This window comes from Microdochium trichocladiopsis (genome assembly GCF_020744255.1).
Source record: "Microdochium trichocladiopsis strain MPI-CAGE-CH-0230 chromosome Unknown B0I36scaffold_14, whole genome shotgun sequence".
Lineage (NCBI taxonomy): Eukaryota > Fungi > Ascomycota > Sordariomycetes > Xylariales > Microdochiaceae > Microdochium > Microdochium trichocladiopsis.
In genome coordinates, this window is record NW_025763557.1 from 582,316 (window position 1) to 598,326 (window position 16,011).

Consider the following 16,011-nt stretch of genomic DNA (forward strand, 5'->3'; position numbering starts at 1 on the left):
TTATAATGATGGTGCACGAGCAGGACCTTATGCGCCAAGAAATCGCCGAACTTCGAGATGCAAACGACCGCCTCAGCCGCCGTCGTCGTACGAAAAGAAAGCAGCTACAGAAAGGAGGGTCCCTCACAATTGATCAGGCAAAGGATTTGAAGGCTCAAATCGATGCGACGCAGCAGTTAATAGCGGAAACGAGTCAGAATAGTGGTCGTACGAGGAGGCCCGAAATGCGCGCGCGACGATGTGGCGTCTGCGGCGAGCCCGGGCATAATGCTCGTACGTGTCAGAAAGTTATATCTGCCTCTGAAGAAGAGGATTCCGAATAGTTTGAATTGATTTGAGGCGTTATGGTTGAATTGACTTATACATTGTCGTACGAGTACCCGATAACTGATTCATCCACTTGTGTGATTCACCCACTTGTGGATTACGTTAATAGCTCTATAAGGCTAACGTAATCCACAAGTGACCCGCCAATACAAGTGACCCGCCAACTTTCCTGTCCCTCTCGTACAAGCTATCTTCTTTCCTCTTTTTCTCCACCAATAATTATGCCACAGCAATTAAACGAAGCCGACATTATTCTAGCGATAAATGCGCTTCGATCAGACCCAAAATTAAGCGTACTTAAGGCTGCACAGATCTACAATATACCTCGTACGACGCTCCGGGACCGATACCGTGGCGCACAGCGAAAACAAGACGTACGACCACCCTGCCAGAAATTAACTTCGTACGAAGAGGATAGCATCGTACGATACGTACTCGACCTAGATTCGCGTTCGTTTCCACCGCGCCTTAGTGGTGTTCGAGAAATGGCGGATCGACTCCTCCGCGTACGCGACGCGCCACGCGTCGGAACGAACTGGGCCTCGAACTTCGTACGACGACGACCTGAGATCCGTACGCGTTTTAATCGAAGAATCGACTACCAGAGGGTCCTCTGCGAAGACCCGGACGCGTATCGCGCGTGGTTTGAGCTCGTACGAAACATAATCGCGAAATACGGGATCCACGATGACGATATCTACAACTTCGACGAAACGGGCTTCGCGATGGGCAAGATCTCCGCCGAAACTGTCGTTACGACCTCCGATCGACGCGGCAAGCCAAGAGCCGTACAACAAGGTAATCCGAAATGGGTTACAGTAATCCAGGGTATTACGTCGTACGGCTATTCGATCCCACCATATATCATCTTCGCGGGGAAGGTCCACCTCGACTCCTGGACCGCGAATAGCCCTCTACCGGCCGACTGGGTAATTGCGCTCTCAGAGAACGGCTGGACGACGAACGAGAGAGGTCTAGAATGGGTAAAACACTTCGATTTCCATACGAAGCGTCGTACGAAGGGCACCTACCGCCTCCTCATCCTCGACGGCCACGAGAGCCACCATTCCGTCGATTTCGAGCTCTACTGTAAGGAACAGAATATTGTAACGCTCTGTATGCCTGCCCATTCATCACATAAGCTCCAGCCACTCGATGTTGGGTGCTTTAGCCCTCTTAAACGGGCGTACGGCAAAGAAATCGAGGGTCTCATGCGGGCGCATATTGCCCATATCTCAAAGGAGGACTTCCTCCTAGCCTTTTATAAGGCGTACGATGCTGCGATGATAAAGTCAAATATCCAGGCAGGCTTTAGAGCAACTGGCCTAGTACCGTACGACCCGAATTATGTGATTTCGCAGCTAGATGTGAAGTTTCATACGCCGACACCGCCAGGTTCCTCTACTGGACTGCCACCTCCTTGGGTTTCAAAGACGCCGAACAACCCAATTGAGGCCGAATCGCAGACAGAGTATATCAAAACTCGCATCGCACGACACCAGAATAGCTCTCCGTCGTCCATTATTGAGAGCCTGCGGCAGCTGAGAAAAGGAATCACAATGATGGTGCACGAGCAGACCCTTATGCGCCATGACCTCGCCGAACTTCGAGATGCAAACGACCGCCTTAGCCGCCGTCGTCGTACGAAAAGAAAACAGCTCCAGAAAGGAGGGTCCCTCACTATTGATCAGGCAAAGGATTTGAAGGCTCAAATTGACGCGACGGAGCAGTTAAGGGCGGAAACGAGTCAAAATAGTGGTCGTACGAGGAGGCCAGAAACGCGCGCGCGACGATCTGGCGTCTGCGGTGAGCCCGGTCATAATGCTCGTACGTGTCAGAAAGTTGTATCTGACTCTGAAGAAGAGGATTCCTCATAGTTTCAATTGATTTAAGGCGTTGTGGTTGAATTATCTTATATATTGTCGTACGGGTACCTGGAAGGTGGCTCACTCACTTGTGTGGCTCACTCACTTGTGGATTACGTTACGTCACTTTACACAGTTTTCACTTTGAAGAAGCGTGCAGGATGACAGCAAGGATTGGCTTACATCCAGCAGCGAGGGTCTAATGTATGCCATTTGCAATAAACTCGAGACTACCCATTGAGTCCTGCCGAATCACCTTCCCCAGTTCCGAATATTGTGCCACCCAGAGACGCATGCACGGAGAAGGTATGCGCTCACGGCATGCGTCTGGGAACGGCTGCTCTGTCGTCGTACCCTGTGTGGTAATGACAGTATTGGCGGCTAGGGGCCGGCATGACGAATTCGGGACTCCTGGGTCGTTTCGTTCTCTTCACACATATACACCTCGGCGGGTTCGATGTGAAGTAGTGCTGTGTTTTTGTTGAAGGCACGGGCGTGAACGGATTCGGACTCACCTCTTTCGGCTGAGACTTGATCGTCTCCTCGACATGTTTGTGATCATCTGCGCCGAGAAAACGTAGGATGGCGGGGTTGAGATTATCTGGCGTCGGTTCCGTGTCCATCGTGCGGTCGCATGTAGGATGTTTGATGTAGTTCTTGTTATGTAGATGGGCTCAATCGTTGCTTTGACACTTCACATTAAATCAAGCGGGGTTGGTACTACCCCGCTATTGAGCTTGAGTGCGGGGTCACCCCACTTGTGCAGGTGGGGTGTTAAAATGGCGCTCCAACCTTGGACCTACACGCAACTTTACCTCGCCCAAAGTTTGGGCCTTGTTGGGTCAAGGGGGACAGGCCACTTGTCTGTGTACACGCGGAAGCTTCACATGCTGTCTGCGATATATTTTCTGGATTCTGATGGCCCGCGCAACGATGTCAACCAAGGACAGACCTCACGTCCTCAGAGGTCGTGATGGCGCCTTAGGAAGGTTTTTGTATTTTCCCATTGAGAGCCCGTGGTAGCGTCCCTTGTTCGGGGTCTGTGTCCCGAGAACTTGCGCACAAGGCCTTACCGGCCAGTGTGTCCTGAACGACGACGACAATATGAGTCACCTTGTCAGCAAATTCTTTCGGGCAAGTCTCAAGTTTGAAGACTGGATGAAGTGCTCCCAACTACGGCACCTTGGCTTCCTCGCACCGAACCATCTGTTTCAGACATCCATCGCCAGCCCAAGTCCCTATCAAGATGCGAAGGCTGTCATCCGAACTGGAAACAGCCAAGCACATTGTTCAATAAACGAGACCGGCGGATAGCTTAACAGAATGCGTGCACAGCTCGATCTGGAAACGCATTCCGCTTTGATCAACCACCGGAAGAGTACCATTCTGCTGAGTCTTGTTTAATCCCATGGCGAGTTCATGGCAAGAGCGGTGCGCAGGGCATTGACTGCCTCACCTTCCAACTGGCGCTTGCCTGCCTTTGCCTTTCCGCCGCGACAGGGCCCAACGTGATCCCCGATAGCCCTTATTCACCACTGCATAGCTGGGTCGAAGCACATCCAGAGTATGGGAAGGCGAAGAAAGTTTTGGACAAGGGAGGTTGTTCTCACCCGAACGTGATCTACGCCAAGGCAGTTCTGGCGAATGAAATATGCAGAGCGAAGTGACTATTGCCAGGAGGATTCAGGCCAGTCAGCGAGGAGATTGTACGCTCTCCGGGATCATGAATCTGTGAGTACTGGAGATGAGCTGCCCAGACAATATGGTGTTTGTCGAAAGACTCGAGACCGTGAAACTCGCCAGCATCTCATTCCCACTGAGATACAGAGAATTATTGAGTGCCAGATGTGCCCATACTGGGCAGACAACGTTTCTGGATTGGCAATTCAACATCGTTTCGATGCTGACGTGTTTTATGACACTGAGGGGTGATATATCTGTCGAAGGATTCAGCTAGCTGAGCCAAGGGCTGCGCGCGATGAAGCTTTAGCTTCCGCCTATAAATGCTGCACTTGATTCCTAGCAAAGTTGTCGATCTGAAACTGAGCCGGCTGTGGAGAGCCGAAGACTTGGGATGTCGGCCATGGGTAGCTATCCCCGCGAGGAGCTGGGAGGTCGCGGATAGGTTTCCAAGCAAAAGTGGAACCGACGGTGCACTTGAGGTGGGATTTGGGTTCAATCAGCTCGGGGTCGTTACAAAGGGCAGAAGATCAGGGATTGGATTCAGCATGGCTGGCAGGCCTCGGCAGGGTGCCGGCCAGACAAGTGTGACCGGTCCCGGGATGCTCGGCTGACTTCCGTACACTTGTGGGGACAGCCTGTCACGAATGAACTGACTCCACAACATCAAATTGACCTTGCGGCAGCAAGGTCTGCATAAGACAGGCGAGAGGTCGGGCGCATCTGTTGTCTTGACCTGCCAGTACAGGAGGGTGAGTGGCCCAGCAGAACTGAATTCGCATCAGGTGCTTTGTCGGCTGTGATGATACGGGCAGTCACGAAGTTTTCGGCACAACCGAGGAGCCGATGTCTGCGTCTCTGATACGGCATTGTGCAGGTCCAGAGAGCCGAGGACACAGTATGCGGAAGCATTGAACGTACTATGGCATGATATCAGACACGTTGTGGAGGAACGCAGAGTCGTTCGGCCGTGCAGCGATGTCTGATGCATTGTGGCAACCAATGCGCGGCGTCCTAAAGCGAAAGCCTATTCTAACGAGTTACGCACGGCAGAGCACACCGGCAACGACCAACGACTGCCTGCGTGGTCGCCGGATGGGGCACCGCAGACTTCTCCTGGTACAGACTTATTGGAGGCGCGGCTCGTGGCAGTCTGTGGCCTGCACTGTGTTGCTGGCTCGCGTCTGAGCTCTGAGCCTGCCGCAAGGCCACAGACTGCGCTGCACTTTCACGAGACACTTGGCGCGTCTTGACGCGGTCCATTAAGACGTCCTGAAACGCAGTCAGATCGCCAAAAATGCCTGGTTGATTCTGATCAGCCCTCCTCGATCCGATCCTCGTCTCTGTAAGCAGCACTTCCATGCCTTGCTCCCTTCAGCCTGTCGCGAGGTTCTGTTGTATGCGGCACATTAGCAGCAGGGTCACTAGCAGGAGTAGTTGCTGTTCTAACCTTTCGCCGACACACGAGCTGAGCAACGCAGGCCATTCCACAGTCTTACCAAGCACCTCCTTCGGCAGCAGGCCGCTCTTTTGACTTCCACTTTCGTCCTAATTCACCTCATTGTCGGGTCAGCTCCCTCACCCGATCGATGCATCCTCAGCAAGTTCGCTGGCCTCTGGCGGCCTACTACGTCAAATAGGATCATCGACATCCAACCCTTTGACCTTCGCTCTACTCTTGAAAGGGTCATAGCGGTAGCATACGCAGATTTCTCCAGAGCGAAGGTCGGACATACGAGGAGGAGTCCAAACCTTGGGCTTCCCAGCTTCCAGGCCTAAGTAATAACGCCAAACACCAACAGCGACTTGAGTTCGCTCCACAAAGCTGAGAACGCAAACAACTGTCTTCCACAGGTACGCCATATCCGACTTGTCACCTTATGTGGCATAGCCAGAACAACCAGCACCCGAACAAGTTGCTCACGCTCTCCACATCCTTGGCTTTCAGGCCATGGCGTGATGCACCCCCCGGATTCTCCCAGAAGCTGGTAGAGATGGTCACCCATTCGGACGCGGCTGGTAATCGAAGGCTGAAATCCCATGATGGAATAAACCACGTCGAAGTGACCATGAGAAGTGGATATTGACCGCTCCGCCATGACGCGGGGGCGTTGATTTAAGGTTGAGGCAGGGCACTCGTGCAGCTGAAGGACGCTGAGCCCCGCCGTGAGCATTGCCGTCAGCGGCCTGGTCGATCACGTCATGGTCTGCTAGCGCAATCATCTGGCGCTAGATCCCTTGAGCCATAACTGGGAATCTCGAGACACTGAGAGCGAGGTGCGGGGGCGGGGGCCGTCCCCAGACCCTTGTCAATTCTTATAAATTTCGGATGTATTATCGGGCCGAGAGGATGGTTGCTAAGGTCATGCGCATTGCTGGCTGCTCGCGTCGTTCCCACCTGGCGCAAAATGAGGGATAATGAGGCCTGGCCACCGGTGTCGTGGACCCACTTGCCGGGGATCTCCTCTGGCAGCATGACGACCACACGCAGCGTACAGTCTGTACGCATGCAGTCATCGTTATTGTCCAGCGTATTCCTAAACACTCAGCATTTCGTGACGGCCTCTCGTGTCCTAAATGCGGCGACTCATAGTTCAATGCGTGCTCGAGCGCTCAGGTACTTGTTTTGTTCAAGGGCCCAGCGAGTACCCAAGGGGGACAAGTAGCTGTTCTCGGCCCGCATAGGATTGGAGTCACTCCGTTGAAGATCCTCATCACATAATCCTAAAGTTCGGACTGCCATTCGTGGCTCATAGCCGGATGCTTGTCTTGGTACAAACAGACTTCGGGCAAAGGCTAGACGTAAAGTGCCGTGGCCTAGGCTGCCCCAGCTCGTGTCTAAAGATAGTCTTCGGAGTCTGTAGAGTGGGCACGCAATCTGAGGCAAGCTAGCCCGAGCACTCTAACACGGCTGCTATTTGCCTGGCTCAGTGTTTGCGCCTTGCGCCGCCCTTGCAAAGGGTCTCGGAAGCTCCCAGCGCTCTTGGCCTGTGTCAGCGACGCATTCGGTCCATGGACATCATCCAGTTCAAGACAGCGTTTTCTCAAAGCGGAAGCACCACGACAGCATGGCGACCATGTTGGCGATCATGAAGCCATTAGCCATTACCGTCGTTCTGCTGGCTTGTGCAACCTGCCCCCGGCTCCACGGTCCGAAACACTATGCACGGAAGCATCACGGGCGTCATAACATGTGGCACGCCCACGAGCACGACCAGCGGGAGCTTGCTCCTTGTCGGCGATCGCCGCCTTCAACTCCGCAGTGGCACGCTGCCCGTGAATCGTCGTGCTTTGACTAAAATGGTGATCAGAAGACTTCTGATACGACGTGAAAAATACCTACAGCGTTGCTGTGCTGATCACGAGTGTTAATATCGTACGACACTTCTGCAGTTGTTCAGACATAGCCTTGATCTGGTTCTCCCGGAAGAGGCCTAGGCCAAGTCGGTCGCGCCATGGGATAAGGAAAAAGCTAATGCACACTGTCTGACCTCCAACAATCCTGCGACCTGGCAACTACAGCGGAGCACCGCCTGAATGATCAGAATCACTGTCCTCACTACCACTCGAGTTCCTCTCATTTCCAGTCAGGTCCGTTTCGTCCGCGAACTCGACAAAGCCGACTCCCGAGACTGTGTTTCCATCGAGAGAGTCGAAGAGCGCCCCGTTCCGCGCGATATTACCAAGCCGTTCCAAGCGCGAGATGACGAGGTTCCCGAGAGCATGAGCAATCTCACCTAGGACGTGGCGCTGCTCAGGCCAGGCGGCGTCGTTGATCCCTTCCGCGAGGAGTGGCGGAGCCCAGTTGGGGTACACTCGCCCGTGAGTATCGAGCTGAGCACACTGTAATGAATGGTGCCGGAAGTACAGCTCACAACAGAAGCAAGAAGGCTTGCTGCAAGCGATGTACGGGTCGTCCCTTGCGAACCTGAGCTTATTTTGGTAGAAATGCTCAAGGAGTTGTACCTCGCAGTGAATGCTTCCCTTGTCTGCCTCCTCTGGCGCGAAGCGGTCCTGGATCCACGCTTCGAGGCTTGTCTGTTTATTGATCTGCTTTAAGTTGTGTCGCCATGGCTTCATGCCTTGGATCGTTGGCTGGCAAGATGCGTTTGAGGATCCCATCTATCGTGATCAGAGAACCGACTTCCGGACGTGGACTCGGGGTCCGAGAGCCCACAGCCGTCACACGGTAGCGCTCTAGAAGAGGCTTCAGACGTGCTCCATCGTCAATGAGGCGTTTGACTGAGCGCAGGTGAGCTGCAACGCGATGAACATAGTGGACCAGCTTCTTGAAGTTCACCACGCCAGCGGGAGGATTGCTCCCATCTTCAGGATCGCGACCAATATGTCGTGCTTCGTTGAGCACTGGGTCACTCTCCGCGGAATAAGCTCTTTGGCAGCTCAAGACGGGATTCTTACCGGTGTCGGCACCGAGGAGACGAAGGAAATTGATCAGTCCTTGAGCTGTGCACACAAGATTAGAGCCGACAAGACCAGCCCCGGGAGATATGGTATCATACCGCTGCTCGATTGCGAGTCATGGAGAGAATTGATACACTTGTTGGCAGTCGATTGCAAGAGTTTCAACTCCTTTTTGAGTCTGATCTTGCTAAAGTGCGCGACGCGGTGCAGCAGAATTGTGTCTCCATGCTCATGATATTGCTCCGGGGGAAGCGCAAAGATCTTGACCAGCTGGTTTAAGTAGTTCTCGAGCACCATCCTTGCTGTTTCCTTTTGACTCTGATCATTGACAGCAACCACGAAATGGAAATCTTGGGCTGTCTCTTCGACTGCGATGGCCGCAATGGTATCGCCGCCCTTCTTAAAATCAACCATGAAGGCGAGGGTTTTGAGAAACCTCTGCTGGGTGGCCAATCCATTCAGGGTGTCATAGTGAATTATCGTGTGAGGTCTCGCAGGAGGGCCTAATCTCTGCAGTAGAAAGATGGCTTCGTACAAACGCTTGAGCAGACGACGGTAACGATGAGATCGAGGATGTTGTTGCGCCATATTTGAGGCAGTGGATTCCAAAGGACGCGCTGTCGAGCAGTCTCGAGATCAGATTTGGAGCTTCGATTGTTGTCAGGGAGGTTGAAGTCGAACCACACCTTGGTCTAACCGGGCAATCGGAATGAAATCATGAACGGCGTGTGGTTCGACGCCTTCTTCATCCATCCACGGTGGCATACTCCACGTCATTGTTTGTTGTAGCTGTAAACCTGCATGCTGATGATGATGCAACTGCACATATAAGCAAGGAAGTGCTGAATAGTTTGTAAGGCGCGCATGCACATGACGTGGCATGTCAGCCTGCCTCACTGCGAGGCCTCCCCACCAAAGCGGTCCTTGGCGCAGTCCGCCCTCGCCCGCATACACGCGATCCAATAAACGTTCATCTCGTGCCAGATCTCGAGGATAAACGCTGTCACATGTCAGAGCAAGAAGATATGGTCCGCGACAGCACAGTCAAGTTCTGGCTGTTGCGAAGCAGAAATAGCAAGAACTATTGACTAGCAGCCTGGCAATTTCAGCGTGGTTTCAACTCCTGGATCGTCTGGCTGGGACTGGCAGGCTCTAACGGTGCACAACCGAACTGACAGCCAGTGCTAAATCGGCCCTTTGGGCGTATCGGAAAGTTGATTCATGGCAGCAATCGTCGCAAGGCAGATAGAAATACACATTGAAGAAAAAGATAGCAGATCGCCTGCCGATCCTCCTCTCTGTCCAGATTTTCCAGATCTTCTCGCAGGATAGCCTCAATTTCCAGCTGTGACAGTGCCTCTTGTGTAGGCGACAAATTCTCAAGCACGCCGAGCGCGTTTGTGCTGCGGTCAGCCACAGCGGTGAGCAGCTTGCGATTCCGTGGACATGTCATTCCTCCAAAGCTCGCCCGCGATGCCCTGAGGATGACCTTGTGCTGTCCCGTTGAATCGTGTGGGCGTTGGTAGACCAGCTCTTTTGTAGGGCTGCAAAATGGGCCTCTGGAGCGACAATGTGGGTATCCGCATCAAAGTCGCCCTTCTCCGCGAGCTCTTGCCACTTTCTGACAGTCTGATATGCCTCCTCGTCGGTTAGGAACGATGCTTCGGCTGGAACGACGCTTTCTGGTGGTTTTGACTCCTCTGACGAAGCCGGGTTCGGGCGCATTATGAAGTGGATAGATGCCTCCTTGCCGATATCATAGTCGCTCAAGGTCCGGCCCTCGGTCAGTTGTTTGTCGCCGTATATAAGTCGCCCATCGATTCTTGGGTCTCCTTCATGCTCTCTTATCTTCTGAATCACCCTTTCGACTGTATCGGAACGGTCCACTTCGAGAGTGATGGTTTTACCCATCACTACCGAGATTGGGTTAGTCTCTCTGCTTTCCAGTGCTTTTGCATTCCTGAAGGGTCCACGGGAGACTTACATGTCTTGATAAAGACCTGCATCTTGTGCTAAGATATGTAGACCACTTGGAGCATCGAGCGCATGCCAGCACAGAAGAGTAGAGATTGCAGAGAAATGAGGGAAATAACTTCGCACCCAGAGCCTTGCGCAACAAATATACACGCACGGGCAGCGCAGGGATCCTGAAAAGCGAGTCATTCCACACGCACTATTTGCAATCATGGGCATCCACGCATTATTGACTTTTGCGTCTCCGAACATAGCCTATAGAGGTCGCGCGGCGGCCGATCGGTCGTCGTTTGTCTACCGGTCGGCTTCGCGAGCTGAGCTACCTAGGGGGGGGGGCACTACCACTCTTAGAGTTCTCCAACCCCGCACTCGCACGGCCACCGTAAAAGTACACGGTCGGGGCTGATACAGCGGTATCAGACCAAGGTCGGTCAGCGAGCGAGAGTACAGCGCAGAGGTACTGTGGCGCAGAATAGATATGAGTAGTGTAGATCTGCCACAAGATGTCACAAAAGTGGCGAACTGATGTTGTCAGTATGTGCCCCATGGTGGCGGGGCGGTGGGACGTACAGTACTCATTTGGACCGGCTTAGGACTCGTTTGCGCATGTGCTCGGCACCACATTTGCTAGGAATACTTCTGCAGCTTGAGTTAATGGATTGGCCGACTGGAAGACGAGTGATTGTTAGAGGCATTCCATGGACCAACAAGATTACTCATCAGTCTGTCCCAAAGCCCATACCCAACAGAATCACTGTGTGCATCAATATAAGGCGGAGGCGGGCTTCCACCCTCCAGCATTGACGAGGAGTAGCTGCCATGGTGTCAAACATGTTTCGAGCAGAAGGGAGGCATGTAATAGCACCGGAGTCACCGCTGTCCACTCGCCTCTCAGGGGTAGGGCCTACAGGGACAGGTCAGGCTGCTTTCGTGGTGGCGTACTGGAAAGTGGCGGAAGAATGGACAACCACGTTCATGGTGACGATTCTCTGCAATCTGGGATCTGATGTCAGGCGGGAGTCTGCCAACCAACGCTGTGTGACGTGAGATGCATGTCTCATGTCTCATGTGTCCACTATCTAGTCTTGCCAGATTGTTCATGCTCGGTGGCTGCAAGCATGCCTGCAGTGTGCTGCGGGAGTCCTACCATCGGCGGTCAAGCTCCCGCATCGGGTGGCAAAGACAGAACACGCCCTCGATGCCCAACCAGACTTCCTGCATGACTCAGCCTGGCAGTTCTCATATACCTAGGCTCTACTGTAGCCACGCTTGTTTCCGGTGCTCTTGTCCTGGCTCTTCAAGCCAGTGTCTTAAAGGCTTGCCACTCTTTATCGCTACGAATGATACTATCACAACGAAAGGCAGATTCGACATGATCTGCATTCAGTGCGTGCAAGAAGAGGACTCCTGCTTGTGCTCGTTCTTCGACTTTCGAGCTGCTGCTGGAGGTATGTTCGGCAGCTCATTCTGGGAGTGCCTCACTCTGCAAATAAGACATGCTTACATCTACCAGAACACGAGGACGAGTCAACACCTCCGGGCGATCAGCTTCTTTTGCAAGATGTCCTATTCTCGCCTGCAATAAGTGAGACTGTCGTCATCAAGTGTTTTTCCAATATGCTGACACACGCGCCAGGCCATGCTCGAGATACTGTATCTCAAAGCTTCCTGATCCACGACGTGCAGAAAGATATGTTGGACATGGTCGCATCACCAGACTCGACGGTTCAGCAAGAGGGCACTCCGATTTAGAGCGCACAACCTCTTGGCGTTCCACAAGACGACGCAATTCAACCACCCAGCACATCTACAGCGCATGTACAGATAACTTTGAGACCAGATGAGACATCAGCACCGATTACAAGATTTATAAGACATCCGCTGCCACCGCTTGATATCAGTCGCAGCCCTGACGGGAGATTTTATTGCCTGTGGAAGGATTGTACGAAGTCCTTCCGGATCAGCAGTGAGACGAGGTAGGTGCAAACTAATCTTACACACAAAGCTTCGTTGACTAAAATGTGATAGGAAATGTGTCTGGAAGAACTTCAAACCGTACGAATGTGGATACTGTACGGAACGTAGTGCGACGAAGAGAGATGTAGAGAAACATATTGAGACGCATTCATCCACTCGAACAGCGATCGGCTGTGAATCTTGCAGTTCCACATTCACATCAAAATACAACCTGCAGAAGCATGAGAAGAAGTTTCATTGATTTGGGCTGGAAAGCAGCAGATTGAGTCTCCAGCACCTGCTAGGCTGCTTTACTGCAATAAAAGTCGTTCGTTCAAGGTCTGGCCGTGTGCAGGGACTTCGCACAAGGCTTCTCAATTTGCCAATGCGTACCATTTCTATCTATCAGGTGTACACGTAGGTACCGGACTGACAAGCCAAGTCCGTACGCGTGTGGTCCACTCACGAGAAGATCTCATCCTTCTGAGTTCCGCAAATGCCTTCCTCGTGCGCGGAGTCTGCGATCAGATATTACAGCACATAGTTTCCTGATTGCCGCTATCCAAGTCCAAAATCTTGTCAGTCTATATCCCAACAACAGGTCACCTACGTCACCGAGTCTGGCGTGCCTTGCGGGTCTGGTGTGCCTGGCCTTGCCGGCTCAGAAGTGTTCGGTCATTCGAGAAGGCCGACTTCTGTCTTGGTCTGGGGCGTGCTGCTCAATTACAAGAACGTGGCGATGCTGACCTTGTGCCTTTGTCGATTTTGGCGCGCTCTGTCTGCTTAGGCGAGGACGAAGCTGTGCCATGGTGACCAGAGATTGATGAAGAAGCAACATAGGATTTATGGAGGGTTGGGAAAGCTAGTGGCCGCATGTCAGGAATCCTCATTGCTCGCTACTTATGTTCGTCGCGCGATCAGGACCACTTCGTCGCCCTCAATGGACCTTGGCCAGGCTGGTCTGGCCAAGATAGGGCGCGCGCTTCACTTGCTGCCCCAATTGAACCTGCACAATGTTTCAGTGCCACACCTGTGCCTTGATGTTTGGATGCTAGCATTACCACAGTGCCATTCGCCTCTCGCCGTAGGCGCTTCGACACATGCTCGCAACTGGCCCCGCAACGCCGTGGCAAGTGCCAGGCAAGCCAGGTTTCTTGGAATGCCAACACCCACCCTGCTGCACGTCATGTCCCGTGCGGCCTCATGTGCTGATGGTGCAAAGTGTCAAGAAGCAACGGAGTTGAAAGTTTTCCTCGGCTCGCCCGGTGACCCCAACCCCACTTCCATCATCGAAAGAAAAGCTACATAGCCCTTTCGCTTGGGCTGCTCGTACCCCGCTGTCCCGCCAAGTGCAGTCGGCCTGACCAGCAGCACGGCCAGCCCATACGCGAAATTGACCAAGTTCAACTTGATAGATGATCATAGCTACGGGTAAAATCGCTGTTTATAAACTACACACCCGGAGAACGCGGCTCAGGGCACGGGCAGATGGAAAGGCGCAGCAACAACGGAGCGGGGAAGACCCGGGCGAGGCCGCGGCACCCCATTCTCTTTGATTCCGTGGTGCTACAGTGGGTGCTTCAGTGGGCTGGTGTGCTGGCTAGTGGGCGGCTCAGGGGGTTGGGGGCACCCCAGTGGATGGCCCAGGGGGTTGGGTGCCCTATAGTGGCTCGGTTACTGTGCAAAACGCCAATCTTCAATGGGATGTTACAGGGGTGCTGCTGCCCCGAAGCGCGACAGGCAGACCTAACAGAAACACGTTTCGAGCGCCCCATACGCGACCGCGCAGCGCACTCCCCCTCTACTCCTCCCATCTCCTCCGCAACCCGGCGCTCAAGCTGGACCAGATGGTAGCAGCGCACTCGACTCGCACACGCAGCAAGGTCCAACTTACAACACCACGAGCTAGGCTCTCGAGAGCTGCTACCCGACGCTCAAGTAAGCCCGCGCTCTGGGCCGCCGGAATAGGCGCAGCGGTGGAACCGCTGCCACCGACGCAACCCTCGGCACGGAACCACCAATCGCACGCAACGCAGCCTCGGCGGTGGCGCCAGCGAACTCCTATCGCAGGACATCAGCATCGCAGACGCGGCGTGCGCAGGCGTGGGACGTACCGGACCCTCCCGGAGGCCGTCGCGGCTTACTGGTGTGTCGAGCGACCCCGGGCCCGGACTAGGCACGGCTGCTCTTGCTGCCGAAGCAGCTCCACAACTGTCGGCGGCGGCGGCGGCGGCAGCGGTACGGCCGGAGCCGGAACGCTTACCGGGATTGCTGCACAAGGTGGTAATAGGCTTGCAGAAGGAAGAAGAGGAACAGACGACGAACGCAGCAACAAGGCTGACCTGTAGCCAGTTGCTGCACAATTGCCCCGGACGCCAAGATGAGGCATCACGAACCACCGGACACACCGCGCAGCGTTGAAGGGGCGCTCACGCATCGCCCGCACTACGCACACGACCCGCATATCGGGCATTTCCCCGTAGAAAGGCGCGGCCGCCAGGGCCCCTCTCCTTTCCTTCTTCACAAGGCTTGGCTGGTGAAGAGCCATTCATTTACACGCGACGAGAGCTTAGAGCTTAGGCTCCGCTCAGGCGCGGGCAAGACACAGCGTGTATTTTCAGTCCAGCAGCTTCACGGCACGGTTTAATAAACTACACAATATGACTCACAACACCATACCAGTCCTTCGCTTGGCTCGGCAACGTGGATACTTGGAAAGCAGGCATCTCATGAACCGCCTCTGCATGGTGAGCAAAATGGCGAGCATGAAACAGAGTAGTACAGGGCGTGAAGGGACACCTAAAAGAACTCCCTTCTCTGGTGCCACGACGATGTCCATTAGCATCGAAAAGTTGGCAGAAAACATGCTTTCCGAATGTATCAATCCGCGAGTATTCCTTGAATTTTTTCAAGAGTGGGGTGCGTGGGAAGAGAACGGGGGTGGCGGCCAGATCACGGAGGTGGCGCAGACATGGAACGGGAAGCAGTTTTGATCGCTCTGTGAACCAAAAACAGGGATTTCACCGCCGAAACATTGTTTTTCGCAGGATTTTTTCAAAATTGTGTAGGAGTGTAAACTACCGTCGAATGAACCTCGTGGTTAAGGAGGGGCCGTTTTGGTCTAAATGTCGGAATTGGGGGCTGTGGGAATTGAGTGTCCGTCTCAGCACTCCTTCCGTTTACAGCTGAGCATCACGATGAAGGGAGACAGGGGCGAGGGCGCGCAGTCCTGTATAGGCTATAATTCTGTGGCATAGCTCAGATCTCAGCTTGTCGGCATATATGTTCTTCAAAAGGGTTCAATGGCGTTTGCAACTTTGTGGCCACTCTCAGTGCTCGTGCCGTCAATATCAGGGACGAATTGTAAGGTGAAGTCGCTTTCTGCAGCGTGAGCCACCTCTATTACTACTACTGCGCTGCACGCAACTGGTAACATTTGACAGGCTTGACCTTGCTGATATACCATGAAGAGCCGCAAGTGATATCGTGCCCACCCAAATACATGTGCATTGGTCGACACGCAGGGGGCATCCGGTGGACTAAACCCGTCCGATGGCAAAGGGCAGGGGAGTTCGGGTGGGCTTTAGTTTCACCGAGCGTGACATCGCCATCTGAGACTGCTGCCGTGGCACAGACACAACACCTTAAGCTGCAAGCAGAGTTTGAGAGTGCAGGCATGTAGCAAGGGCAGCCTGGAGCGCTGTGGGGTTCAGACAATAATTCGACCGTTTCTGCTAGCGGGGGATAAACAAGTCGGGGGCGACACTGCCCCAGCCTGATCTGAGCA

General features: G+C 53.7%; 4 protein-coding genes across 4 annotated transcripts; 3 read left to right on the plus strand and 1 right to left on the minus strand.

Moving 5' to 3' along the window:
* Positions 1-6,852: 6,852 nt before the first annotated feature.
* Positions 6,853-7,290, plus strand: B0I36DRAFT_52218 (uncharacterized protein). Its single transcript, XM_046162986.1, has one exon. It carries the CDS (start codon positions 6,941-6,943, stop codon positions 7,169-7,171), a length of 231 nt encoding a protein of 76 aa, XP_046004849.1. The 5' UTR covers positions 6,853-6,940; the 3' UTR covers positions 7,172-7,290.
* A 98-nt stretch (positions 7,291-7,388) lies between these two features.
* Positions 7,389-8,882, minus strand: B0I36DRAFT_369733 (uncharacterized protein; the record flags this gene model as incomplete). The annotated part of the gene is made up of 3 exons (XM_046159822.1): positions 7,389-7,994; positions 8,050-8,336; positions 8,393-8,882. 3 exons carry the CDS (start codon positions 8,880-8,882, stop codon positions 7,389-7,391), a joined length of 1,383 nt encoding a protein of 460 aa, XP_046004850.1.
* Positions 8,883-11,640: 2,758 nt separating this feature from the next.
* On the plus strand, positions 11,641-12,020 carry B0I36DRAFT_369735 (uncharacterized protein; the record flags this gene model as incomplete). Its single annotated transcript, XM_046159823.1, has 3 exons — positions 11,641-11,716; positions 11,782-11,853; positions 11,905-12,020. 3 exons carry the CDS (start codon positions 11,641-11,643, stop codon positions 12,018-12,020), a joined length of 264 nt encoding a protein of 87 aa, XP_046004851.1.
* A 2,007-nt stretch (positions 12,021-14,027) lies between these two features.
* B0I36DRAFT_52271 (uncharacterized protein) lies at positions 14,028-14,728 on the plus strand. The gene has a single exon (XM_046162987.1). The coding sequence runs from the start codon at positions 14,072-14,074 to the stop codon at positions 14,570-14,572; it is 501 nt and encodes a 166-aa protein (XP_046004852.1). The 5' UTR covers positions 14,028-14,071; the 3' UTR covers positions 14,573-14,728.
* Positions 14,729-16,011: the final 1,283 nt, after the last annotated feature.

What these genes read in the sequence shown, in the direction of transcription:
- B0I36DRAFT_52218 (XM_046162986.1), top strand. Translation starts at nt 6,941, where the DNA reads ATGGCGACCATGTTGGCGATCATGAAGCCATTAGCCATTACCGTCGTT.
- B0I36DRAFT_52271 (XM_046162987.1), top strand. Translation starts at nt 14,072, where the DNA reads ATGGTAGCAGCGCACTCGACTCGCACACGCAGCAAGGTCCAACTTACA.